The 27,991-nt window shown below is 44.0% G+C and overlaps 1 protein-coding gene across 1 annotated transcript in view; it reads right to left on the reverse strand.

Annotated features, from left to right (window-relative positions):
- Positions 1-27,942, reverse strand: part of PACS1 (phosphofurin acidic cluster sorting protein 1) — a 218,902-nt gene extending 190,960 nt beyond the window's left edge. Inside the window, exon 1 of the mRNA XM_006893304.1 lies at positions 27,460-27,942. Coding sequence (XP_006893366.1) covers positions 27,460-27,809 — 350 coding nt within the window. The 5' untranslated portion in view covers positions 27,810-27,942. The remainder of the gene's footprint in view (positions 1-27,459) is intronic.
- Between the last annotated feature and the right edge of the window lie 49 nt (positions 27,943-27,991).

The raw sequence follows: 27,991 nt of genomic DNA on the forward strand, positions 1-27,991 counted from the left end.
GATTCGGTGACTGGGGTAATCAGGATGGGTGTGTCAGAGGCGGTGCGGTTGGCGCAGGATAGAGCAGGGTTTAGGGCTGTTGTGCATAGGGTCACCATGAGTCGGAAACGACTCGACGGCACATAACAACAACATGGCCCACCAAGGCAATTGGACAGTGCCCTAATAATACCAATAAGGTGAATGGAACCCTGTGGGATTGGGATCATGTAAAAAAGGTATAAGGAACCCTAATGAGGGGACTGGTCAATTCCCATCTTGCTAGGCTTAAAAGGAGCCTTCCCAGACATAGAAAGAGAAGACCTAACAGTCACCAAGAAGAAATGCCAAAGCAGAGCGTGTCCTTTGGACCTGGAGTCCTTGCACTGGGAACCTCCTAGACCACAGATAGAGGGCTATAACTAAGGAAATGGAGGGAAGACTGTGAGAAGGGACAGCAGAGAAATGGTAACAGCAGAACAAGGAGTCTTCACAGTGAGCTTCACAGATGCAATAAGAGAGCTGAGTATCTCTGAGCAGGAGGCTTGCTGGGGGACTGGAGTGCCTCTGGGCACTTGTCAGGAGAGCTAAAGGGCTTTGTATCACTTGTCAGAACACGGGAAAGACTGAGCTGGCCCGAGAGGTCCAAGGAGTTAAAGACCAGAGAGCAGCCTACCTGCAGATACAGCTAAGAAACCACAGTCTTTGTCCAAGAACTGATCCTCAGTCATATCTGATCCTGAAATGTAACCTGTTCCTTCCCTAAGAAACTCCGTAATTGTGATTATCATCTCTTGAGTTCTGCATGGTTACTGCAACAAATTATGGAGCCCAGCTGAGAAGCAGAGAATATCATGGGGAGAATAACTGGTGTCGGGAAATGTAAAAAGGCCAGAGAAAGGAGAAATGGCTCACCTCTACCTCACAGAATCAGCGCTGGGCTGAATCTGATAGGAGTTCTCTTCCCCCTTCGTGAAGTTAAAGAGCTAACTGCGGTTCCCACACTGCTCTTATATGACTGTGTAACCAGATCAGAAACCAGAATACATGTGGACACTAAAAGGAAAACATTATAATAAAATCTCTTGGCTTATAGGGATTTCTAGAAAGTGTCTAGTGGGAAACCGAGGACAGAAGTGTTAAGGTTTAGTAAGATTTTTTCAAACAATATTCCTAATATCTTTGTAAGTGTACATTTGTCTATATTATATTAGGAAAGAGAAAAAATATGGAAGAATACATACATGCATTACCACACTGGAGAATAGGGTGTTGTGTGCAGAAAGAGAAAGTGAGCAACAAATGAATGGACAGAGAAGCCGTGTTATTCACACAATGGAATATTAAGCTGCATTGAAAAACAAGGAACTCATGCAATATTATTCAAAATGGGTGACCCTGGAGGACATTATGCTGAGTGAAGTATCTCAGTCACAAAAGGACAAATACTGCATGGTGCCACTGTTGTAAAGCAGGACTGACCTTGGGGTTGAAAAGAGACTAAGAAGGACGGGTTCAATAATGTATACTGTATTGAACAGATGAGGGAGAAAACTGTTTAAGAGGGAAAGTTATTAGGTATTTTTGTCATGACAGGAGTCCAGAGCAAAGGCTGTATAGTGGAGTGGACCTGGGGGGAGGGATTGTAAAACAATGAAAGAATTTTTCTTTTACTTTTCCAAGAGGATAGTGTACTAGGTGGGAGGGTTGGGAGGAGAGAAAGTGCAACAATGAATGAATGGAAATCCAAAGTCTCTGTAAATTTTCACTGAAATTAATACTAATTTTTTTAAAAAATTTAAAAAGAAAAACAAAAATAAGTAAGAGAAAGTGAAGAGAAATGAGAAACAAGGCAAAGAAATAAAAAATAGAAGACTTAAAATACAAACATAGAGGATCTCATCTCTTTTATATGTATTTTTCAACAAAACTAGTTAAAAGTACTAATAACAACTTCAACTGAATGAATGAAAGGCTGTTCCACTCATTCAAATAATAAGATATTTTAAAATACTGTGTTGGTTTTAAAACCTACTTGCACATTTGTTGCTGATCTGTTGGAAAGGCATTCCTCTCTCCTTGAACATAGGCTGGCCTTAGTGAATTGCTTACAGTGGATAGAATGCAGTGGAAATGACATGGGGTGACCTTTGAGTCTGGGTGAGAAACTGGAAACAGCTTCCACCTGGCACACTCTCTCCTCTGCTGGGTGCTCTTGGAACCCGGCCACGATGCTATAGGGAAGCCAGGCAGCCACATGAGAAGCAGACTACAGGTGTTCCAGCTGCAGCCCTCACAAAGGTCCCAGACAACAGCTGGCATGGCATCAACCACCAGACACGTGATGAGCCAGCGTCTGGGTAACTCTAGTCCCCAGCCTTTGCGCTGTCCCAACTGATGCTAAGTAAAGCATAGAGGCTTTCCCCTGTTGAGCTCTGTCCAAACTGCAGATTTATGTGCAAGATAATACTGTCCTTGGTACTAGCAATGGAATTTTGGAGATTTTTTCCATTTTATTTTACACACAAATAAGTAACTCAGAAATATACTACTTAAAACTGGCAAAGTAGACGGCTACTTTGGAAACCTTTGCTATCTTAGGCATCACTGCAACTTGTTTTCTGACTCCAAGAGACTGTATCTTTATGCTCAAAGACACAGGGTGTCAAATACATACACAGATGAGGCTCTGTCTGATGAAACAGCCTAAAAGCAATGCTCCCTGTCGAAAAGAACACAACAAACTGCCAAGCCTTGTTTTCTAAAGACCATCCTCCCCTATAAATGTCCAGAGCTCCTTAGAGAAATAGCTGAGGCCAGAGCCAGGCCATCTTATTAGCTAGTTGGGAAATGTTCAAAAGATGATGAATGCATGTACAAGTGACTTCAGAAGCCAGCTTGAAGGAACTCACCGGCTGACTGGGGGCAAGATGAACAACTAACAAACTACAGCCTAATGAATAAAAGATGACTCTGTGGGTGCATACGGGGAGGCAGGGAAAGAAAGAAGAGAGGAGAGGGACAAGCTCTTCCTTACATACTTGTCATGTACCTTCGAGTCGGAACCACTCCTCCACAGGGTTTCAGAGGCAGGAAGAGACTTCCCATCTTTCCCCTGCAGAGCAGATGGTGGATTCCAATCACGTGCCTTCAGGTTGACAGTGCAAGCAAGCCACAAGAGCTCTGTCTCTTTATATTAGGCCAATTTAGAAGTACAGAAGGAACAATGAAAACAGAAAAAGCATTACATAGCAACCACCACAGTGGTGACTGACTGAGGGAGAAGTCATAAGACATAATGCTGGAGTTTGAGGTTTAAAGAGAAACAGGATAATGGCATAATCTTAAGTTGTCCCAACAAAATACTCATCAGTTACAAAGAGAAAAACAAAACAGAGGAGAAAGAGGTCCTTGGCAGACCAGGTTAGTATCATTAGAAAAGGATGAGTAAACTTTATGTGTTCCTCAATGTAACATCAGGGAGAGTTGGACAATAAATAAGTATGACAGAAGAAGAACCCATACCTCTGAATTACAGCGTTGAATACTGAATATGCCATACCTTGCCAAAGGAACACACACATCTATCTTGAAGGAAGTGCAAGCAGAGTGCTCTTTAGAGACAAGGATGGTGAAACTCCATCTCACATACTCTGGGCATGTTCTCAGGAGGAACAAATTCTGGGAGAGAGACATCCTGCTGGGAAAGGTGGGAGGTCAGAGAAAGAGGGAAAAAGGTCCTCAACAAAATGAACTCACACAGTAACTGCCACAATGGGCCTGAGCACAACAGACGGTGAAGAATAGGACAAGGTTCAGCTCTGTCATTTACTGGGTCTCTATGAGTCATAGAAGAATGTCTATTTATGTTTTCTTGAATATGCAAAGACATTTGACTGTGTAGATCACAAAAAGTTACGGCTAACAAAGAAAAGAATAAAACTCCCAGAGCACATAATTATGCTCATGTGAAACTATACGTAGACCAGGAGGCTGTTGTGCGAACAGAGCAAGGGAACACTGCGTGGTTTACATTTAAGAAGGGGGTGCATCAGGGTTGTATTCTCTCCATTCCTATTCAATCTGCATGCTGTGCAAATTATTTGAGAAGCTGGACACTATGAAGAGAGATATGGCATCAGGATCGCAGGAACACTCATCAATAATCTGCATTATACAGCTAACACAACCTTGCTTGCTGAAAGTGAGGAGGACTTGAAACATTTGCTGCAAAAGATCAAGGAAGACAGCCTTCAATATGGATTGCATCTCAATGTCAAGAAAACAAAGATTCTGGCAACATCATTATAGATGGAGAGATGATTGAAACTGTCAAAAACTTATCTTACTTGAATCCATAATTAACACCCTTGGTACCATCAGTCAGGAAATCAAGAGACACACTGCATTGGCAAAGTCTGCAGTCAGGGACCTCTTCAAATTATTGAGGAGTACTGATGTCAGTTTGAGGACTAATATGCACCTGGTTTAGGCCATGGTCTTTCTGATCATTCGTTATACATCTGAGAGCTGGACAATGAATCAGAATGACAGAGGAAGAACTGATGCCTTTGAGCTGGGGTGTTGGAGAAGAGTGCTGAACATTCTGTGGCCTGCAAAAAGAACAAATATGTCTTGGAGACAGAGTATCCAGAGTGCTCTTTGGAAGCAGAGATGATGAGGCTTCACCTCACATATTTCAGGCATGTTTCTAGAAGAGGCTATTCCTTGGAAAAGGACATGATGCTGGGAAGGGAGGAAGGTCAATGAAGGAGACAAAGACCCTCAACCAGGTGGACTGATACCGTAACTGCTACAATGGGCTCTAATGTGTCAGGAAGTGGGAGGATGAGACCGAATAGGTCAGGTTTCAGATCTGTTGTTCACAGGGTCACTATGAGTCGTACTCAACTCAAAAGATCTAACAACAACAACATGAGTTGTGGTGGACTCCACAGCACCTATGAACAACAAAACACTAAATCAAATTGATGAGAAGATATCAAAAGATTAGATAAATACCTTAGTTTCTATTAACAGAGGAAGAACCACTCAGAAAAGGAGTTGTGAGACTGGCTGCAAAATCTGAAGTATGTAATCAACATCACTGACCTGTACACATAGAAGCTACTGGCGTGGTGTATGTTTCACAACAGCAAAAGTAAACGAAATTATTCAAAAGTGATGGTGGCAAGGCCTCTAGGGAGCACAACGGAGGAGTGTCAAGACGGCGGAGACTTCTTGGGCTTTCAGTGGCAGAACAACTAAGAAAGCGAGGCGTCCTACATCCCACAGGTGAGGGAACCTTCTGGTCCTACAAAATTAGTAACAAACTGACTGGCTTCCCACATGGTCTCTAACCTTCATATAAAACGCTGTGTCCCCAGGGCAGATTCAGACTCTGTACACAAGCCAAAGGGTCCTCATACAAAATCAGATCCAAAATTAAAAAGTAGGAAAACCCTGGGCATGTAAAGGAAGATGCACAGCATTTTTATGCTTAGCAAGCAATTAAAGAAGGCGTAATAAATGGAAGGGCATTTTAAAAGACTGGGTATTGTAAAGATTTCTGTCTTCTCCAAATCAACTGATTTTAGGAAATCCTAGTAAAAACTCTAAAATAATTTTAAAGAAAATGAAAAAGCTAATCCCAAAGTTTCTAAGAAAATGCAAAAGACAGAGAATAGCCAACACAATCATGAGGAAGCGCAAGGCTAAGGGACGCACGTCAACCGTAAGAAGCCCATTACAAAGCTGTAGTGACTGAGACAGTGGGACATCTGAAAGAACAAACTGATGCATGCTGTGGACCATTAAGTCTAAGAACAGACCTACACATAAAATGCCATATGATTTATAATCAAGGTGACAATGCACTACAGTGGAGAAAGGATGATGTATTAAATAAAAGGTACAGAAATTATTTATATGGAGAAGACATATCTTCACTCCTACTACCTCATACCACACACAACTAGCAAGTCCAGAAAAAAGGCAGAACAGAGTTAAGGGTGGGGAACATTAGTGAACACCTGAATGATCTTGAAGTAAGCCAAGATTTCTTAAACAAGACACAAAGTACAAAAAGTAATGATAAATTACAAAATGGGCAAAAGACATGGAAAGAATTTTCACAGAGGAGGATATATGAATGGCCAAGAGACACATGAAGAAATGCTCAAAATCACTGACAATGAGAGATGCAAATCGAAACCACAATGAGATACCATCTTACTCCAGTACCAGTGGCAAAGTTTAACAGGACAGTAAATAATAAATGTTGGAGAAGATGTGGTAAGATAGGAGCTCTTATACATTGTTGGTGGGATTGTAAAATGATACAACCACTCTGGAGGGCAGTTTGGTGCTTCCTCAAAAAGCTGAACATAGGAACTCTGGTGGCCTAGTGGCAAGAAGCTGTGCTGCAATCTTTAAGGTATGTGGTTTGAATCCACCAGATGCTCCGCTGGAGAAGGAGGGGCAATCTCCTCCCGTGCCAATCACATCCGATTCGACAGTACACAGAAGAAGAAAAAAGGGAAAAAAAGCTGAACATAGAAATTCTACATGACCCAGCAATTCCACTGCTTGGAATATACCCCGAGAAAATGAAAACTGAGGCACGAATGGAGACTTGTACACCAATGTTCACAGCAGCATTAGTCATCATCACAAGAACATGGAAACAGCCCAGATGTCTAACCACAATCAAATGGATTGAGAAATGATAGTACATTTCACACAATGGAATACTACACAGCACATAGGAGCAATGATTTTGTACATTACTACCTAACTTGGGAGGGAATAGAGAGCATTATGCTAAGTGAACTAACTCAGTCCCCTTTAAAAAAATAATTATTGTAGAATGAGTATGAGGATCCAAGGAGGGGGACGGTGGAAGCAGAGGGGTGAGGATGGGCAGGGATGGGGGGAGTGTTAATCACAGGGTTACATAATTTGATGGGGGTGCTGTGAAGGAAATCTGATAGGGGGTGGCTGTGAGGAAATGCAAAAGATCAGGTGTAAAAAACCATGTATGTATTCAAACTTTGTAAATAAATCAGTAAAAAATAAAAGAAAAATAGTGGCTAATTTAAAAAAGTAATGATAAATTAAGAGTAAGAATTTCTATTCATAAAAAAAACACAACTAAAAGAATAAAGTGGTGACCCATGGGCTGTGAGAAGATCTCCATAAGAGAAAGAACCCTGACAATTCATTAAAAACGAGACAGACATCTCAGTTAGAAGACGAGTTAATGACTCAGACAGACAACTAATGACAGAAGTATCCCATTAGGGAAACTAGAGGATGGAGAATTCAACAAACAGAACCCAATTAAAAAAGATATTGACACAATGTAATAGATGAAACTATGGCCATTGAACAACTCATGCAGAAATTGTCACATGAGAATCTAACTTGCTGTGTAAACTTTCACCAAAAACAGTATCATTTTAAAAATTTTAAAAGGGTGTCAAAATGGTTGATAAGAATATCAGAAAGTGCTCAATACTATCAAGGACATGCAAATTAAAACTACAAGGAGATTAATTAAAAAAAAAAAAAAAACTACAAGGAGAAACCATTTTACGGCCAATCAGAATGACCAGAATAAAGAATAAAAAGAATATCAACTACTGGGTCAGTCCAGGGGGTGGTGTAGTGCCGAGATCCCGTTGCTTGATGGCTTGTGTACGCATGTGCACACATGGTCTCAACCGATTATACTCAACAAGTGACCCAAAGCTAGAGCCCATCCAACCCACCCTGGGCAGGGCTGTTCCCAGCTGGGCAACCAGCCCTATGGACAAGAGTTACAGTGGCTATGGCCAGTCGGCAGACACGTCTGGCTACAGCCAGAGCAGCTATGGTTCTTCTTTTTTTTTTATTTTGGTGAGAAAAATTTATTACATTTAGAATTAGCCCACTAGACTCAGTTTAGATGATCCCAATTTTGTTGGCAACATCCAAAGCATCATAATCAGGAGCAAGTCGTACATAGGCCTTCTTCTCTCCATCAGGCCTAATCAAAGTGTTGACCTTGGCCACATCAATGTCATAGAGCTTCTTTACAGCTTGTTTAATTTGGTGCTTATTGGCCTTGACATCCACAATGAACACAAGTGTGTTGTTATCTTCTATCTTCTTCATAGCTGACTCAGTGGTCAGAGGAAATCTGATGATGGCATAGTGGTCAAGCTTGTTTCTCCTGGGAGCGCTCTTCCGGGGGTATTTGGGCTGCCGTCGGAGTCTCAGCGTCTTAGGCCGCCGGAACGTGGGTGACGTGCGGATCTTCTTTTTTTTTGGCTGTGGACGCCCTTCAGGACTGCCTTCTTGGCCTTCAATGCCTTTGCTTTGGCTTCAGTTTTGGGAGGGGCAGGGGCTTCCTTCTTCGCTTTCGGCGCCATCTTCATAGAAAAGGCGGTTCTTCTTATAGACAGATCCAGAGTGGCTATGGCACTGTCAGCTCCCCACTGGCGACTATGGTAGTAGCCAGAGTTCCCAATCATCTTATGGACAGCAGCTTTCTTATCCTGGCTCTGGCCAGCAGCCAGCTCCTAGAAGCACCTCAGGAAGCTATGGAAGCAGTTCTCAGGGCAGCAGCTGTGGGCAGCCCATGACTGGGGGCTATGGTGGACAGCAGAACCAGTACAACAGGAACGGTGGGGAGGGGTGGGGGGAGGTAACCATGGCCATGATCAGCCCTCTAAGGGTGGTAGCAGTGGTGGTCATGGTAATCAGGTCCAAGGTGGCAGCTATGGAGGAGGATAGCAGGCCATGGAGGCCATGGCCGTGGCGGCGGCCATTACACTGCAGCAGTGGTGGCTATGAACCCCAAAGTCATGGAGGTAGTCATGCAGGCAGTATGGGCAGAAGTGACCATAGTGACTTCAATAAATTTGGTGGCCCTAGGGACAAGGATTACGACATGACTCTGAACTGGATAATTCTGACAACAACATGATCTTTGTACAAGGCCTGGGTAAGAATGTCACCACTGAGTCCATCGCTGATACTTCAAGCAAACAGGTATTATTAAAATGAATAAGCAAACAGGGCAACCCATGATTAATCTGCACACAGACGGAAAAACAGACAAGATAAAGGGCAGCAGTCGCATTTGATGACCCATCTCCTGCTAAAGCAGCTACTTACTGGTTTGATGGTAAAGAATTCTCTAGAAATCCTAACAAGCTCTCCTTTGCTATTTAGTGAGCAGACTTCAATTGAGGTGGTGGAAACAGAAGAGGAGGCTGAGGGCAGGGAGGACCCGTGTCGGCTATGAAGGTAGTGGTAGTGGTAGGGGGAGCCAAGGAGGACTCCCCAGTGGAGGTGGTGGAGGACAGCAGCGAGCTGGTGACTGGAAGTGTCCTGATCCTACATGTGAGAACTGTTCATGACAGCAAGATCCAGAACAACGCCAAACGGGAACTTCCCACGTGGCCAGCAGCACAACAGCCAAAGAGATTGACAAAGTAAATGTATTCAGACAACAGAACACTATACAGCAAAAAGAAAAGAAAAATGGCAATTATGGGCAACAATGTGGATGAATCACGCAAACATGTTGAACATAAAAGAGTGCATGATGTAAGAAGCATGAAGGAGGCAAAACTAATTTGTGTTGATAAACGTTAGGTCACAATTATCGCCGGTTGGAGGGGCGGCAGTGGTCAGCCGGGAGGTACGTGGTAACGTTCTGGGGGCTGGTAATGTTCTGTTTCTTGATATGTGTCCTGGTGATGTTAAGTTTTAAAAAAATTAATCAACCTTTCCTTATTATATGCATACTTTTCTTCATTTAGGAGCTGTGGTCGTAGAGTAGTTACAGTGCTTGGTTATAAACCTCAAGGCCTGTGGTTCAAATCCATCAGCCACCATACACAGCAGTCTGTTTCTGCAAAGTTATAGCATTGGAAACCCTACGGCACAGTTCTACCTTGCCCTGCAGGGCTGCCAGCAGCAAGAATCAGCTCAAGCCAATGGGCTTAGCTTTGGTTTTCTTATTGAATATTAGCATCCTTTGGGCATGCTTGTCAGGAGGGGGCAGTTCTGAGAAAAAGACAACATGCTGGGAAAGGGAGAGGGGCAGGGATCCCCAACAAGATGGAATGACAGTGATTTTCACAATGGGCTCAAACATATCAGTGATGATGAGCATTGAGCAGTACAGCACAAAGATCAGACCTTTTGTTCTCAGGGTGGCTGTGAGTTCTAGTTGACCAAACGGCACCTAACACTTTCCACTGGGGAAGTGGTCATGGCCTAGCTGGTAAGGAGCTGCGCTGACAACCCAAAGACAAGTGGTTCAAATATACTAGCTGCTCTGAGGGAGAGAGATGAACAATGTCCCTCGCAATGTACAGCCTCTGAAAACCTACTGCGGGGCCAGCCATGTGTAGGTTCCAGCTTGATGGCAATGAGGTTGATTTGAACTGCCACTGAATCAACTCCTTGCAATCCCACACACATATTGGGGTAGAACCATGCTCCAAAGGGGAGCCGACGGCTGACTTTTCAGATGGAGATCTCTGAGCACACTCAAAACTCCAACATTTCAGCTGGCAGCCAGGTGCATGAACCATTCACACCAGCCACTTCATTCCAATAAAAATCTTCACTTACTCTTGATTAGATTAGGCATAAAGGTCTGAATGTAGCCTGTGTGAGTGAAGGGCCTACAGGCTTCCGCTTCATTAGTTTCATAACAAATCTGCTTGTGGTCTCACTGGACGTGTATGGAAATAAGCAATTCATACTTTCTCTTTCATAAGTATAAACTAAATAAACATTACAAAGACACAATAAGGCTTTTTCTTCAATTTAACATTGACTTTTCCAGAAATGTAACTGGAATAAATGAAGAAAAGACTACACTTTGTTGGAGAACTTTATATTTGTTCATCACTTTGAAAAATCCTTTCACCAATAGCGTTGCCACATACCATCGGAGTCGCCCACACTATGTATGTACCAGGCTCTATTTATAGGCGTCATCGCAGAGATAAAGCTAAGAAAGGCTGCACACACCTGCGGCTCTGCTTCCACATGTCTCCTGAGAACGTACATACGCTAATGCATTTTCTCACAAATGCCCTTCATCTTATTTGTTCCTTTATGTTGGGGTCAAGATACAGTAGAAGTAGAGATAAATAGTATCTGATAATTTCCTTTCAGGATGGTAAAGAAGCAACAAAATCTGATAAGGTTGAGAACGAGTTAAAAATAAAACATCAGTCTATAAAAAAAAATGAAAGCGAAATAAAAGAATGTTCATTGTTGGTGCTGTTGTTGTTTGTTGCTGTCAAACCAGTTCTGACTCATTTCGACCCTCTGAGCAACTGACCCAGCCCTCTCAGCCCCAGACTTCCTCACCACTGCAAGTAAGCCTGAGCCCACGGCTGCAGTCGCTGGGCCAATCAATCTCTTTTAAAGAACTTCAATTCCTGAACTTGGTAACTTTTTGCATCACACTGTTCACACTGTCCAAATTACAAGATAAGCAATGCACTTACCTAAAAATTTTTTTAAAAGAAAGAAAAACGAAGCAGCCATTTTAAAGAGTAACTGCTTAAATATATCTATCATAAACTCGATCTAGGTGTGGTGAGCAAAAGAGGAATCAAAGAGGAGTCTACACTGCAACATCTAAGTGGATCTCTTTCCTTTAAAATCAGTAAAAATCCAGCATGGTGTTCACAAGCAAGGGCCCTATTATTTTTCTGTTCTCCTTCAAAAATAGCTCCACCTTCAAGATCACACACATTAGATCATTCTGCAGCAAGGCTCCTCCTGGCAGAAGAGCTCCCAGGAAGCCCAGGCAGGCTGGCTGCTGGAGCAAACCACTCATTTAGAAAAACAGAAGTTTCTGGCTTTTTCAATTTCCCTGGGCTAGTGACAAAGGATTTGTGCTACAGTTGTTAATGGCTTCTGTGCTACATCTTCCGCATGAAAAACACAAACCAAGTGAGGATCACAGAGCAGCTACCAACACAGCAAATACGGCAGCAGAACCATAAAGGATGTGGGGATGGTCGCTCCAAGAGCATCACCACATCCTTCCAACACAATCACTGCCAATCCATGCTGTATTCCATCATCCAGTAAAGTCTCAAGGGAATTTCTAATTAAAAACAAATGGCAAAAGTGAAACTAAGCTCCAAGAGGCTGAAGAATGTTACTTGTCTCATTCCCAAATGATTGCACTAGGATAAAGAGACGCCAGTATCACTGCTTCCATGTGCACCGATGCAAAGCCATTCATGAAGTCCTAGCGTCATCCTCAGGTCCTTTTCTCTGTTATACTCCAAATCCAATCAATAAGAAATCTTTGAAGCTGGACAGAGAAGCTTCTCTTCTGCTCACCTCCAGCACCTGGTCCAGGTCAACCATCTTTCAGCTAGATCACCACAACCACATCCCAGCTGGACTCCCTGCTTCCACTCCCACTCTTCTGTATGGCTACATGCAATTGTTAGTTTTTGTATTAAAGCTAGAAGTCATTATTATGTCTCTTCTCTGTTCAGAAACTCCCAAAGGCTTTTCATCTCACACAAGTTCAAACCCAGAATCCTAAAGCAGCTTTCAAGATCTAGCATCCTGGGGTTGGGGAGGGAGAGAAAATGTGCAACCATGAAAAAAATAAATATGTACACAAAAAAGATCCAGCACTCTCGCCTCTGCCTGTGAATTCACAACTGTCAATTCAGAATTGTGAATTCACAATAGCTTTACCCTTCTTTCTCATGGCTCCAAGCAAACAGGCCTCGTAACTGTCCCTAAAGTTTTCCTGTCCTTGTTCGCTTTACCTGGAGGTCTCTTCCCCCTACACTCACCTGACTTGTCTAATGTGTGTTCCATGTAGCTTGATCTCTGCCTTACTAGACCACCTGGTTTAAAATTACAACATTCCCGCCCTCCACCTACCTTACTCCACTATCCTACTTCATTTGTTCCACTGAACACCATATCACTTATTTATTGGTTTACTGTTGGCTACTCCCCTATCTCTAGAAGGCACCCTCCCAGTGAGCTGGGATCTTAGACTGTTTCGTGCACTGCCCTTCTTTGGTGCCTAGATGGTGACTGGCATAGAAGGTGGAGAGATACACTGCTGCTGACCAAATGAGTAACTGAGAAACGAGTAACAGGAAGAAGAGTTAAAAAGATTTATTTGAATTCACATGGTGAAGTGCAGCCAAATAAGAAACCAGTATTTTTAAGATCAGCATGTCTTCAGAAGACTGAGAAAAATGTATGTGTTTGAATTATGTAAGAACTATGATGTGTTTTGAATTACAGCTTGAATTATGATGTTCGATATGCCATGGATTGCCAAAAAAAGAATGGCAACCACAGCGCTCCTTAGAGGCAAGGATGGTGAACTTCAACTCACATCCTTTGGGCATGATGTGAGGAGGAGCCAGTCCTTGGAAAAAGACATCACCATGCTGGGAAAGGTGGGAGGTCAGGAAAGGAGAGGAAGATCCCCAGTGAGAAAGCCTGACACAGGGACCGTAAAAGGGGTCAATAAAGACCGTGAGGATGGCACAGAATCAGACAGGGTTTCCATCTGTTGTTCACAGGGTCACAATGAGTCACAGTAGACTTGATGGCACCTAACAACTGTTCTGAAGAGATCGCAGCAATTTGCTGACTTTTTTCCTCTAGGTATATTATAATAATAGGAGGAAATACCTGAGGAACAAGCTTCAAACAAAACCAAAAGCAAACAGAGCCATCATGCCAAACAATCTTTCTCCTATAAAAAAAAATCTCTAAGTGAATTCACAGAAGATGAGGCCTCAACACGCTGAGGCATTTGTCTGTCATGGAGGCTGGCTGTGAACCAGGCCCTTCTGCAGCACAAGTAAACACATCACGTGGCCTGAGCCCAGAGCACACCAAATCAAGCTACGAGAAAGCTTTTTAGAAAATAATCTCGAATCATGACTTAGGAGACTATATCCTAGTCCCAACAAGATGATACTTTCATTCTTCTCCACGAATAGAAAAGTCACTCAAAAGGTCAATGTTTGGTAATATTACAACTATTTTATAAATTAAGAAAAGAAAGAAAAATGGAGGGAATTATCTACAAGTAATAAAAAACAAAGCGATAATGATATTACGTACATTTAATGAACAAGTCTCCCCACTAAAGGAAAGGGCATAAACAATTTATTGCACATTTTGGTGGCAGAGAGGAAATACAATTAAATCCATTAATAGCCACAAGAGTTTTCACGTTCCCAGGGGATCTTGGTTTCAGAGTTGCTTATTCCTTTTCCTCCTCAGCATGGCAGAGAGGACCGGATGCTGCTGACTACTTTGCACGCATTCGAATTTGGAGGAGAAAGCTGTATTAAACACAACTTAAAGGTAGATTGCATGGCAGCATTCCACTGAGCTCCAAGTGCCAAAAACCTACTTGTGAAGACAATGTAATTATGACTAATGTAAATCAGCTCTACCACAGTACAAATATTATTCTGTCATATTCATAGTTTCACTGACATTGTCCAAAGATGTTAAGGTAATGGTTTCTAAAAATGCTGCTACTCATACATTTTACAATCGTTTCATTTTTCTTCACAACAAATCAATAAAGTAAGAAAAGGTATCTTCACTTTAAAATACCAGGGGGAAAAAGCCACTTGCCCAGAGTAATAAAAAATGCATTTAACCAAGCACTGAATCTAAGCTTTATTGATTAGTACCTCCTAATAGAGAGTTTTTCACTCCCTACAACTTTAAATTAACACCTACCCTAAGCTCTCTCAGCAAATTTACCTCTTTGGAACATCACCTTGACCAGGATGTACATAGGCAAAAATGTCTCCCCCACCGCTGAATCTCATGTTCTCTAAGTATACTGCCTACTACCACTTTGAGACATTGAGAGACCACATATTTGATTACTTGGCTCTTCAGCTCATGTCTATTACAAGAAACAATGCAAAGAGAAGGCACACTGATACTAATTAGAAGACTCAAAAACAAGACTAAAATAACAAACACACAAATTCATCAGTCTTCACTCTTCATTAAACTCTGAAGATCCTGTTTACAACAAGAAACACTGTGAATTATTTGTTCACAGGTAGACCACAAACAGGTACCTCCTGATATAGGGTTTGTAGGTTTCTAAATAAAATGGGAGGGGGCGGGGGGGAACAGTCTTGGCATGCATTTATTAGAGGGGGAGAAAATGAACAAAGATCCAAATATTTCCAGACAGGCCATAAAGATACAATCAGAATCCTCTAGTAAAAAAGAAAGACATTCTTTTTTATTTAAATCTGAGATATAAAAAGGACAACTCTAGAGAGACAAGAGAAAGTATCAGCTTCAGTTAAATCCTCATTTTCCTAGGAGTTGCTCAGCTTTTATTAGCGATAAATGGCTAGCTGTAAACTGGTTTAGCGGCTCTTCTGGCTGCCAAAACAGAGCTAAAGAAGTCAGCAGGTAGAATAGGGAAGCTGTCAAGTCAAGTTGGCTTAAAGCAAAGTTGTGGTTTGCAGGCGGGGCCTTCATCATCTCTTCCGCTCACATAAGCTGGCAGGATGTAGAAACAGGATCCTGACCCAGCCACTTCTTCAGAGAACCAAAATATTTTGCATTGACTTTCTAGTTTATTAAGCTTTGGGTTTGGCAGGATCTTTGCCTAAAATGAATCCAGGACCTTGTGATTGGGCCCACTGAGGAAATCACCATGTAAACAAAGATGTCCTGGTTCTAGAAAGAAAAGCTATTTTTTCACTCTTGTGATCTATTTTGTTTGGGGGAAGGGGAATACACGACAAGGAAGGCTGATAAACAAGAAAGAGTGGCAATAACAGTAACTGGTAATATTTACCAAGTACTTTCTTTGTGCCACATAAGGTCTTGACTAACATGCATTAATCTCATTTGTTTTTTCTTGTTGTGTACTGTCGAGTTGGATCAGACTGGCACAGGAGAAGATTGCCCCTCCTTCTCCAGTGGAGCATCTGGTGGACCTGAACCAAGCAGAATGCAGCACATTAATCTCATTTAATTATCATATAACCCAAAGAAAAACAGGAATTATGACTATGCCCATTTTACAGATGGGAAAATTAAAGCACAGAAAGGTTCATTCACTTGGCCACAGTCACTTAAAAGGTAAGCATTCTAGTCGAGACTCAAATTCAGAAATTCATGCAGATCGGATCCACTCAGCTACACAGCCTCTCACTCTCCAACTTCACCACAGCAAAGTCCAAGGCGTTCAATACTAGTCTGTCAAGTACAAGAACCAGACAGAGCTTAGGAGTTAAGTCTAAACAGAGACACAGCTTTGACGTCAGACAATCATGAGTTCAAATTCCAGGTGCACTCACTCCTCACATGTGGAAACTTGTACAGGTGCTTTCATCTCACCAGGCCCCAATGCGCTGTTCTGGGAAAAGAGGCTTTGGCTGCGGGTCTGGTGGTTATGAGGCATCCAGTAAGTGCTCAGTTAGTCCGGTTCGCTTGATGACATCAGCAACACTGGAAGCCTCCTCTGAACACCTGCCTCTAACAGCCCTTCCCAACCCTCTCTATTCCCCACTTTACTTCTCGTCATGAACGACTCACTGCCTCACTATTCTTTCTAGATCTAATTAGGTTTACTGCCTGTGTCCCCTCACAAAAAGGTGCACCCTCAGAGAGAAGGGACTGTGTCAGCATGCTTGTTGCTGCTAGATCAGTGCACTGCGTGGAGAAACACTCGGCAGATACTTGTTGTCAAAACTGTGTATAAGAGATATGTATTCAATAAACATCACAAGTAGACAAGCAGTTGAAAGAAAAACAGATTCACTCATCTGGCAGATGTGGCTGTTCAGTGCCTATAAAGTAACGGAACAAATTAACAGGATTATTTCCGAAGATGATGGGTAGCTAAAAAGAAAAAGCGACAGAGAAGTGATGAAGTGGGGAGGGCCGCTTCCAAGGGGGAGGTCAGCTGAATGGCACTGGGAGCGAGCTCTGTGGTGACCAGAGCGTCCAGGCAGAGGGAACAGACAGCGTGGGTGAGAATAAAGAGCACTAAGCCCAGCTTGCCTGGAGCCAAGAGCAAGGGGAAGCGTGCAAGATGAGGTCAAAGATAGAGGAAGGGGCCAGATCTCGCAGTACCTTCTAAATCATCAAAGGGAGTTTTATTCTAACTAGGATGGGATAATTGAGATGGGAGTGTCAGAGACAGTGCAATTGGCACAGGACAGAGCACAGTATAGGGCTGTTGTACATAGGGTCGCTATGAGTCACAAGCGACTCAATGGCACATAACAACAACAACAACAGGATGGAAAGCTATTTTGATGACATCTCTTGTCTCCTCCCACTAGAATGCACACTTATGAAATCAAAGGTTTTACTCTTGGCACACACATCTCTCTCTCTCATTTTTCACTGCCATCAAGTCAGAACTAACTCTCCGCTGGCTTTCTAAGTACATCACACAGGAGAGTACTGCCCATCTTTCTCTCATGGAGCCTCTGACGGATTCAAACCACCAGCAGTGTTCAGTGTTTGGGTTAGAGCAGCTTGCTACCAACAACACCTCCAGAGCTCCCTGTGGCACACCCCAACCGGTCTATAAGCATTTATAAGTGAATGAAATAGGGAAATTTAGAAGAAGGGAGTGGTGTGATCTGCTTTTCATTTTGCAAATATCATTCTGAATTGATACAAGTGATCACCTTCCTAGAGAAGCCTGAAATGGCAAAGGATGGGAAGAATTACAGAATCTACCTCCTCCTCTGTGATTAGCTGCCTCTGAAAATGTGCTAGAGGAGCAGCTACGGGTCAGACCCTATTCAATGGTACTCAACAACAACATATGTGAAGTAGGCCGCTCTGGAGGCCTAGTAGTAAGGAGCTTCACTGCCATCCCAAAGGCACAAGGTTCAAATCCACCAGCTGTTCAGTGGGAGAAAGACAGGCTATCTCTTCAGGTGCCATTTACATCCTCTGAAAAGCTGCAAGATGGTCAGCTATAAGTTGGTTCTGACTCTCTGGTACATAATAACAACAACAATGTGTGAAGTATGTTTGGAAGGTACAATAAAACAGACACAAGAGGGGAAAGCTACTCCTTAATTTTTGAAGTCATTTTTAAACTAGAGATGGGGAAAAGATTATAAGGAATCAAATAAATGATTGGCTTATGAGTTAAGGCTCTTGTGTATCCCATATAAACTGCTACAAAGAGTATCCATCTGGTAAGGGGAACAAATGGAAACTCAAAGACACACACACACAATGTATCTGGAGGGCAAGAGAAAAGAAACCCCCCTTTCTATATATAAGCATAGTGACACTGGGACTGTAATGAGCTCTAACGTGTCAGAGGACAGAAGAGGACAGGGCAAGGTTCTGATCTGGTGTTCAAAGGGTTGCTAGGAGTTGTGATCAGTTCCACCTACCAACAGCAGACCTAAGCACAACCAAAAACATCACTGCTATCCAGTCGGTTCCAACTCAAAGCTGTGAAATGTTTACAAAGGTAGAATGTGGCACTCTGCTACAGGAAGGCTGGTAGGCTTGAAACATCAGCCTTTTGGTTAGCAGTTGAGAACTAAGCCACTGAGCTGCCAGGGCTACTCTACACAACGGCCAACCCGAATTTTTTCAGGGCCAATTCATTTATTAATTATACTTGCAATGTTACCAGGAAAATTGTGTTCCCATTAAGGGTTTGAAAAGTTAATGTCATTTGAAGAGGTTCTATAGTCTACAAACAGGGATCGTGCAGAAATCAAGTTCTGAAACTCAACTCTTGACTGTATTGATAAAAAGCCTTGAAAGCGTAGTGTTATGTGTTGGACTACAAACTGAAAGATCTGCAGTTTGACTCCTCCAGCTGCCAAGGGAGAAAGATATGGTAGTGTTTTCCTATAAAGATTTAGTTTCAGAAACTTAATGGACTTGCCACGAGCAGAATGAACTCAAGGTTAGAGGGTTTGGCTTTTTTATTCTAAATCTGTGTCTGTCTCAGGTCACTCTAAACACACAGGACAAATTACCCCACAGGTCACTAAGTGGTCAGTTATCTTAAAAAATAGCCAACATCATCTATGGTATTCCCCAGTGTCTACGCGTGCAGACCTCAAAATACTGAAAATGTTGAAAAGATGGCAAGGATGTCAGCGGAGAGATGACAAGGATGATCACTCCCAAAGCAGAAAGGAGCAGAGTCCTCACGTCAGAAAAACTGGCAAAGCCTGAACTCAACTCAAACGTTCTGATCACCAGCGTCACTAGAGAACCAGAGTCCGGCAGAGGCTGCGCAGACACTAGAAGAGTCCATAAACCCACCAGCAGCACCTCACTGCCATTTCTATTACCCACAAAAAGAAACTTCCACCAAAAGCTCAACAGACAAGTAACTCTAGAATCAAAAAGGGGGAGAAATCGTGGGGTGCACGCTCCTCTAGTCTGCATCTCCTCGTTCATGTACCACATTCCTTCAATATGAACTTTCTAGGCAGCTTTACTGATATCCAAAATATACTCCTCTTGTTGTTGTGCACTGTGGAGTCAGAAATGACTCACAGCTGACCCTGCCGTGGGTTTTCAGAGGCTGTAAATCACATGAGAGGAGGCTGTCCATCTTTCTCCCATGGCGCACCTAGTGGATTTGAACTGCATGTTTTTGGGTTGCCAGCACAACTCCTTACCATTAGGCCACTACAGCTCCCCTTAGAGGGTACAATTCAGTAGTTTTTAGTATATTCAAGGAGATATCCATTTTTAAAATAACATATGCTGGTCTCTTCTGTAGTATATTTAGAGATTCCAAAAAAAAAAAGTAAAAAACAAAACCTAAATTCACCTACAATCCCACCATCGAAAAGCCATCTTGGTGTTAATGCCTTCAGACTCCTTCCCAGCAGATAATGACTAAGAGCTAAAATTGTGAGGAACAAATGGCAGGGAGCAGCCAGGATGCAAATTCTCTACAGAAGCAGCAGAAGAGACTCAAAGGTATCACCCTTCAAAGGAAAAAAAAAAAAGAAAACCAACGGGTCTTTGAAACAGTAAAGCAAGCGGGTATTTTCAAATCCTTTTAAAAAGACAAAAGTATTCTGCTTAATGGAAAAAATAAGAAGGAAATCATAATCTTAACATTAAAAATGCCACACTTAAGCAATATTCTAAGACAGTGCCACTGACAGTGCCAGAAATGCTGTGGGTCTTTGTCAACACATCACACTGTGGTGGCTTGTATGTGACTGTGATGTAGGGTCATCCAAGATGGACAGGACTCATCAGAGCGTGTACTCTAAGACAGACGAGTAAGAAAGGCCAGGCAAACAAACTACTTCCAAAGATTAGGCAATGAAAGGAAACCTTGTGAATCAGAACAGAGCCCTGTCTAACTCCCTAGCTTTGGATGCATCATCAGGAGAGGTCTGCAGCTGTTCTAGGACTTGTCTGGTGAAGCAGATGGTCGGCAAAGGAGTGGGAGCCTCTAGGTGAGATGGAGTGACCGCAAGATGGTCTAGAACATGTGAGTAGTTGTGAGGATGACCCAGGATGGAATGATAGGTCACCATGGGTCAGAGTGACCACAAGGGCAGCTAGCTATTGTTCTCTCTGTAAACAGTAACACTAGACGTGCCATACGTAAGTCATTTTCTCTCTAACACAGTCCTGGAAATGTTCTAGATCTGCCATGTCCAGTCCAAAGCCACAGCAGAGAGTGAGACTTGTAATGTGGCCAGTACATTTGCCGAAGAGAGTTTTAAATTTGTATTGAAGTTCAATTTCAAAGCCACATGTATTGCGGTTACTGTTTTGGATAGTGAGGCTTTAAAAGATAAAAGAGCTCATGATCTTAAAAGTAAGTGGATGTCAAATGGAATGTTTTAAGCAACTGTGATAAGAATGACATAAACTAAATAACAAGGGATCATCATTTGCCGGTCTTCACTCCTACATCACCCTCCGAGGAAAAGCCAAGTACAGGTCAAAGTGGTGATTCCCTTTCTTTGGATTTTGTGGCAAAAGGGAATCCAGGTGCCATCAGTTTTCCCATCAGGCTACAGTCCGGGGAATGTCACAGGGGAACACTCCAGGGTTCATGCCCAGGCTCTGGAACCGGTCTTGGTTCCAGAAAGCTGTCAGAAGCTAAGGTGGCCTCCCCTCCATCCCGGGAGAGACAAAACGGTCCTGTCAGCACTTGTCAATCTGGAACCACCTTGTCCAATTCCAGCCCAGTGAGAAGTCCTAAGACCAACCTCAAACTGACTTTTCTCAAGATCCCTCAAACTGATCCCTCAGCCCTCAATTAGACCCCAAATCCTGAACTGGAAAAAGACCAGCACGTATGTGTAATTCTCATAGCTATCCTAGATTCCCAAAGTATTTCCCAAATGTGATGACCTTGGGACAAACCAGGCCAATTCCAAACTCCAGAGCACTCACAGAGCCTGCATCTGCATCAACGCCTTCAAGCCCAGACCAAGACAAGACAAGCTCCCGAGGTGAGGAAGTGAAAAGACCCAGCCCACACACTGGCCAAGCTGCACCTCCTTCACTGCCAACGATGCAAACTCCAACAATAACAGTGACTTACCTGAGAAACTGGAAAATGAGCTTTTTTTTCTTAATTATTAAATTTTATTAATTTTAACGAACATTTACAGAGATTTTGGGTTTTCATTCATTCATTGTTGCACTAGAAAATGAGCTTTAAAAAAAAAATCACCTCGCCACCAATGTGTCTGAGAAATCTGTAAATCAATACAGGTAAAATGGACTCTGAAAGTCATCTTCTGTCCAACCTGAGAAATCTGAGATTCTACAGGAACGATGGATAATGTTACCCTGATAGAGAAGACAGTCTATTCTGACACTCCCAGTGTGAAATTTAAATCTTGTAAAAGTACAAACACGCTTTTAAGATTAAAAAAAAAATGGCTGGGAAGGAGGCCCAGTGGCACAGTAGCAATAGTTCAGCTGCTAACCAAAAAGGTAGTGGTTCAAACTACCAGCTGCTCCATGGGAAAATGATGAGGCAGGCAGCTTCTCTGAAGATTATAGCCTTGGAAATCCTATGATGCACTTCTACTCTGGTCTACTGGGTTGAGATGAGTCCGAATTTGACCTGATAGTAACAGGGTTGGTTTTATTTTGAATGCCTGAGAAATAACAGAAATTTCACCAGGTCTCTCGGATTACATTTCATTACCTCTTATGTAATTACATTTTGTCAATTACATTTATTTCTCCCCTAGCATCTAAAAAGTGCTTTCTCTTGTGGATCCACATAAGTTATTTCATCTATGTCTTAAAGTGATGGTAATTAAAAGTGCTCCCAACTAGTAAATAAAAATAAAAAAAAAACTAAAAAAAAAATAAAAAAATAAAAAAAACCCTACAGTGTAGAAGGGCTTGCTTGTCCTGCCAGTAGGAACACAGAGCGATAGATTCTGACTTGCCTGGTGCTTTGTGGTGAAAAGAGCAACTATCCCAAAATACCTCCATTGCTGCAGGCCAGTCATGCCCATTTCACTATGGTCACCTCCTCTGTCTCCTGAGACTTAACCTCAGTTAAATCTTTGTTCTTTTTAAAAAAACATGATGATCTAAGGAGATCTGTGACTGATAACTGCCTGAACTCCTTCCCTAGGTACACCTACAGATAATATGCAAATGTCCTTTTACTGAAAGCCAAAGGATGACACAGTTTGTGAGTGACATCACAGAGCATATTTCACCTCCTAAACATCAATTTCAGGCCAGAAGAAGAGTCCATATGCTTGTGAAGTCTAATGATTATTAGGCATCTCCAACAACAGCACCCAAAAGAGACAAGAGTGTCAGGAAAAAATCACCATGCAAACAAACACTGAAAGGATGAAATCTTTAATAAGACTCTGAAAGCCCACCTTTAACATCAAGCAACATGCTACCAGGTCCCCAGTGGGCATCACACTGTCCACGCATAACACATCAAAGCATCCTGGAGCCTGTGCTCATGGGGAGAAAAGAAAGCAATATATACCAACATCTAAGGCCACAAATTTTATAAAAGAACAAAAATGACTTCACTTTCTTGTAACAAAATCTTACAGGCCAAGTCTGCTTCACAGTGTTTACCTAACTGCAGACAGTGAGCAGGAGTGGGACTAGGGGTTCCTGCTGTTCACCCTCCATTCTCCGGTACTACTCATGCTCCTAACCATGGATATGTGCTAATCTTTTTCTTTTTAAAAATGATGGTAAAACTGACATGAACAGAACAATTTCATTCTTTTAAATTCAATTATATGTATGATATTCATCCATAAAAAGTTTTAAAAAAACAAAACTACATACAGGTGAAAACCACTGACTTGGCAAATGTTGGGTTACTTATGCAAAAAGTCTACGGATCTGAGGAAGGAGCTCCTCGACTCAAGGCAATCAACAACAACTTCCAACCCAAACATGGGCAGTTTGAATTCACCAGCTATTCTAAGGGAGAACGGTGGGCACTTTCCTCCCACGCAATTTGTAGCCTCTGAACACAGATCTGAAGAAATGTCGTTGTTGTTCTATGCCATCGAGTCACTTGCAACTCAGAATGACCCTAAGTACAAGAGCCCTAAACCCTGCTCTATCCTGTGCCAACCTTACCGTCTCCAACACACCTACTCCCTTACCCTAATCACTGAATCAATCCATCTTATTGAGGGTCTTCCTCTCTTGTGCTAGTCCTCTACCCTCCCAAACATGATGCCCCTCTCTAAAGATTTGTCCCTCCTTGCAACATGCCCAAACTATGCCAGACGAAGCTTCAGAATCCTTGCCTCCAAGGAGCAGCCTGGTTTCACCCTCTCTAGGACAAACCTTTTTGTTCTCCTAGCAGTCCACAGTATATTCAACACTCTTCTCCAGCATCACAGCTCAAAGACATCAATTCTCTTTGTATCATCCCTAGTTACTTATCCAGCTCTCTGATGCATATCACGCAATTGCAAAGACTATGGCCCGGATCAGGTTCACCTTAATCTCCGACCTGACATCATTGCTCTTCAGTACTCTGGAGAGGCCCCTAACTGCCAACTTTCCCAGGGCAATTTGTCTCTTGATTTCCTGGCTGCTAGTACCAAGAATGTTGATTGTGGAACCAAGCAAACTAAAACTGTTAACAATCTCAATCTCTTCACCATCCATAATGATGCTGCCAATTGGCCCCGTGGTGAGAATCTTTGTTTTCTTGATGTTGAGCTTTAATCCATATTGAAGGCTGCCATCTTTGACCTTCTGCAGCAAGTGCTTCAGATCCTTCTAAGTTTCAGCAAGCAGGGTTGTGTCATCTGCATAACACAGGTTGTTGAAGAAATGTAGTAGATATTAAATAAGAACGAGCACTTAATTGAGGAACAACTATAACAATGCTCATGTTTACTTAAAGATCTAATAAAAAAATTGTGTTGTATTTCTTTTCAAAAGCAGATTATATTTCTGTAGAGATCAAGAAAAGGTGCATGGCCTTTCTAACAGTCAACTTCCCAAACCACTCTCTGTGCCAAAGGCTGGACCCCAAATCACATTTTCACAACAGTGACGCCCACAACATTCTTATTCATCTACCACCTGAGATCTACAATCATACTTCTATTTTTTAAGTGTACACATCTCACATGTTTGTAACTCATTTGAGCTTTGTGAGCCAAATACTTTCATCCTTATGCTATATCCAACATCTGCACATCGACAGTACATTTTTAACACTACAGACAAGTTCAGTGAGGAGACCGCAAATTCACTGATGACTTCAATAACTGGAAAGGCCAAAGCAGGCCATTTTCTCCCCAACTGAGAGTGATTTTCCACCGTAGGGCTGCATGCTCTGAGGAGCACAAGTTCTCCACAAGGAGCTGGAAGGCACAAGAGAAGCGGCAGGAAAACAAAGACGAGAAGGACAGCTGACAATCTCCAGGCTTGGTCAGTAAACATGACATAACTGCATGCGCCCTGCACATGACCACATGCAGCCAGTCTAAGTCTCTCACACCAAGTTAGTATGAGAATTATCCACCGGATCCAGATGTCTGTCTGTTTCCTGGGCTAATCATTTATTACATGGGCTACTGAGTGACCAAGAGACCTAAGGGCAAATGAGCAATCTGCAGCCATCAGTAACTCTTCATCCTCTTGTGCTATACACAGCTTCTCCCCAAACGGCTATGCCTTTAGAGAAGGCAGCTGTCCAAATAGCACCATGCAAACGTGGTGACAGATGTTAAGGAAGAACAGGCAGGCAGGCCTTACTAACACTGGCCCAGTGCAGGAAGGACATCGTGATTTCATGTTTGGAGAGGATTATTAACACACTTCAGCTATCGATGGGCCTGTAAGAAAAGAGGCCTGAGTGGAACAGAGAGGTGCACGCCAGCACATACTAACCTCCCAGACTTGAGTTTGGTCTCAGCGTGGCCAAAGTAAGTGAACTAATGTGGCTTTAGATTACCTGAAAGGAGGAAGAGGACAAAACAGACACAATCTAAATTGCTAAAATCAATGACCCGCAAAGGGCATGAAGAGCAGAGGGGACAAGTAGGAAACCATCTAGCATGATCTAGTGAAGCTCCAGATTGCACACAATCCTGTGAGCAGCGATTCCACACAGAGCACACAGACATATAGAACTTCACTAGATGATGCTATACACAAAACACACACACACAAAAAAAAAGTAAAAAAAGCCAAACCCACTGCCCCCAGGGAGAATCCACCTCACCAGCAGGTTATCAAGGCCATAAATCTTAACAGGATCAGAATGTCTCATCTTTTTCCTATGGAGTGGCTAGTGGATTCAAACTGCCAACCTTCTGAGTAATAGTGCAACAAAGTCAAATCTGATTTATGGTGCTGCTCCAAAGCTATAAATCCTTATAGGAGGAGACTACCCATCTTACTGCCAAGGAGCAGAGAGGAAATTCAAACCACTGACCTTTCAGTTAGCAGCAACACATAAGGCACCAGAGTCCGAGAGAGAGGGGGGGGGGGAGAGAGAGAGAGAGACCACCTTTTAACCCATTATTACCTACATATAGATGCACAGATTCTAAAGAAACGTTTTTAGCACTTGCAGCAGCAGGAGTCCACGACAAAAATAATTACAGCCTTGTGGTTTATGTTAAGTGTTCACTGAGAACACACAGAGTTCTTCATACTATTACACAGTAGTGAAAATATTTAAACTAGAGTATCAATACTAACAATTCTGACCAACTTAACAGACACATGCTAAAACAAGTCACCCAGCTCAGCCAGTATGACAGCATTTATGCCAAATTCAAAACCATTCGGAACCAAGAACAGGGCTCAGGGTGAACCAAAAAAGAGTTCAGGGTAGTAAAACTACAATTTAAAAAAAAAAAAATACCAAAACAAACAGAGAAATGAACACATAATTCAGAGCAGTGTTTACTTCTGTGGGAGGAAGGCAGGCTGTGGTCAGGAGCACCCCAGGACTAGCTATTTCCTAAGCTGAGTCAAGCACAGAGATATACTTGTCATTTTTTATACATTACTATAAACGTATGTATATATAATTTCATGCACAACAATTCCAAAGAAAGTGGAAGAAACAAGCAGATCTGTGGGTGATACAGGCAATGCTCCCAGCTGTGCCTGCACCCCGCACCCCTGCTGGCAGGCAGATAAGGAGAGCCCGGGGCTCTGGGCAGCAGGATCAACTCCGACCAGAGGTGACAAAAAGAACGCCCCGCAGGCACTGCTCGGGCTCCCTGGGCAAAGCCAGCCGCACAACTCCTGTCTACCCACGGAGTCAACGCAGATCCGCTCGCTGAACCCCAAGGGCTGGGAAGCAAGATGGCCTTGTCGACACACAGCCAGGAAAAGATCCCAAACTGGCTTACGTTGCCACTGGGAGGGGAAGTCCCCAGATGACAGTAAGAGACGGAGGAAGGGGTCGGATGCAGGAAGGAGGCAGTCATTTCAGGGTGCCAGTCACCAAGGGGAAAGAGGAGGAAGGAAAAAAGAAAGAAAGAAAAAAAATAGATCGCCCCGGTCACACACCAGCTGGACCCGAAGCCGCGCTCAGCGCCGGGTCAGACGGGCGTGGCTGCCAGCGCGGAGGCGCCGGAGCCCAACTCAAGTCCCCGGGGTTACTCCCCGGGCTGCAGCCGCACAAGGTGACAGGCGGCGGGCTGGGCTCCGGCTGGGGATGGTGGGAGAGACTAACATCCGCGGCGATCGGCGCCGCACCCCGGGAGGCTCTGCACGGCCCCCGGGCGCCGGCGAGGCGGGGACCCCGAGCGCAGGAAGGCCCGCCTGGGAGTCCCGGCGGCCGCGGAGGGGAAGGGGGGTCCCGCCCAGGCGGGGAAGGCGGGTCCGCCGAGGAGCCCCGAGGCCTGCAGGGGGCGGCCGGCCGGGGGTCGTTCCCCCCGGGGGTGGGCTGGAAGGTGCGGGGTGGGGGCCCTGGTCCGCCTGCCCGCCGCTCACCTGGGCACGCAGCTGGCGGAGCTCCGGTCCACCTCCCAGGTGGCGTACAGGTTCATCTGCACCGGGGCGGGGGTGCGGCCTGGCCCCGGGCCGCCGGGAGGCGCGGAGCCCGAGGCCACCGCGACGGCCATGGAGGTGGAGGTGGACGAGGACGAGGAGGAGGCGGCCGCCGCCGAGGTGGACGAGGACGACGTGGTGGCCTGGGCCAGTTTGGGGGGCGTCGGCTGCTGCGGCGGCTGCTGCTGCGGCGTTGGTGGCTGCTGCGGGGACGGGGCGACCCCGGAGCCCCGCTGGCTGCCGCCGCTCCCGGCGCCTCCCGGACCACTGCCCGCCCCTCCGCGCTCCGCCATGGCCGGGCCGGGGTGAGGGAGGTGGGGGTGACGGGATCACACGATGCTGAGCGGACTCGAGCTGCTCCCGCGGCGGCGGCTGGGCTGCGACTAGTCTCCTCAGCCTGCCCGCCTGAGCGCGCGAGCGAGCGGCGGCGAGAGGCTGCACGCACGCGCGGGCCTCGGCGCGGGCCTCCGCTCGC

The sequence above is a fragment of the Elephantulus edwardii genome, unplaced genomic scaffold, assembly GCF_000299155.1.
Source record: "Elephantulus edwardii isolate Elephantulus edwardi_28Jun2011 unplaced genomic scaffold, EleEdw1.0 scaffold00126, whole genome shotgun sequence".
NCBI classification, from domain to species: domain Eukaryota; kingdom Metazoa; phylum Chordata; class Mammalia; order Macroscelidea; family Macroscelididae; genus Elephantulus; species Elephantulus edwardii.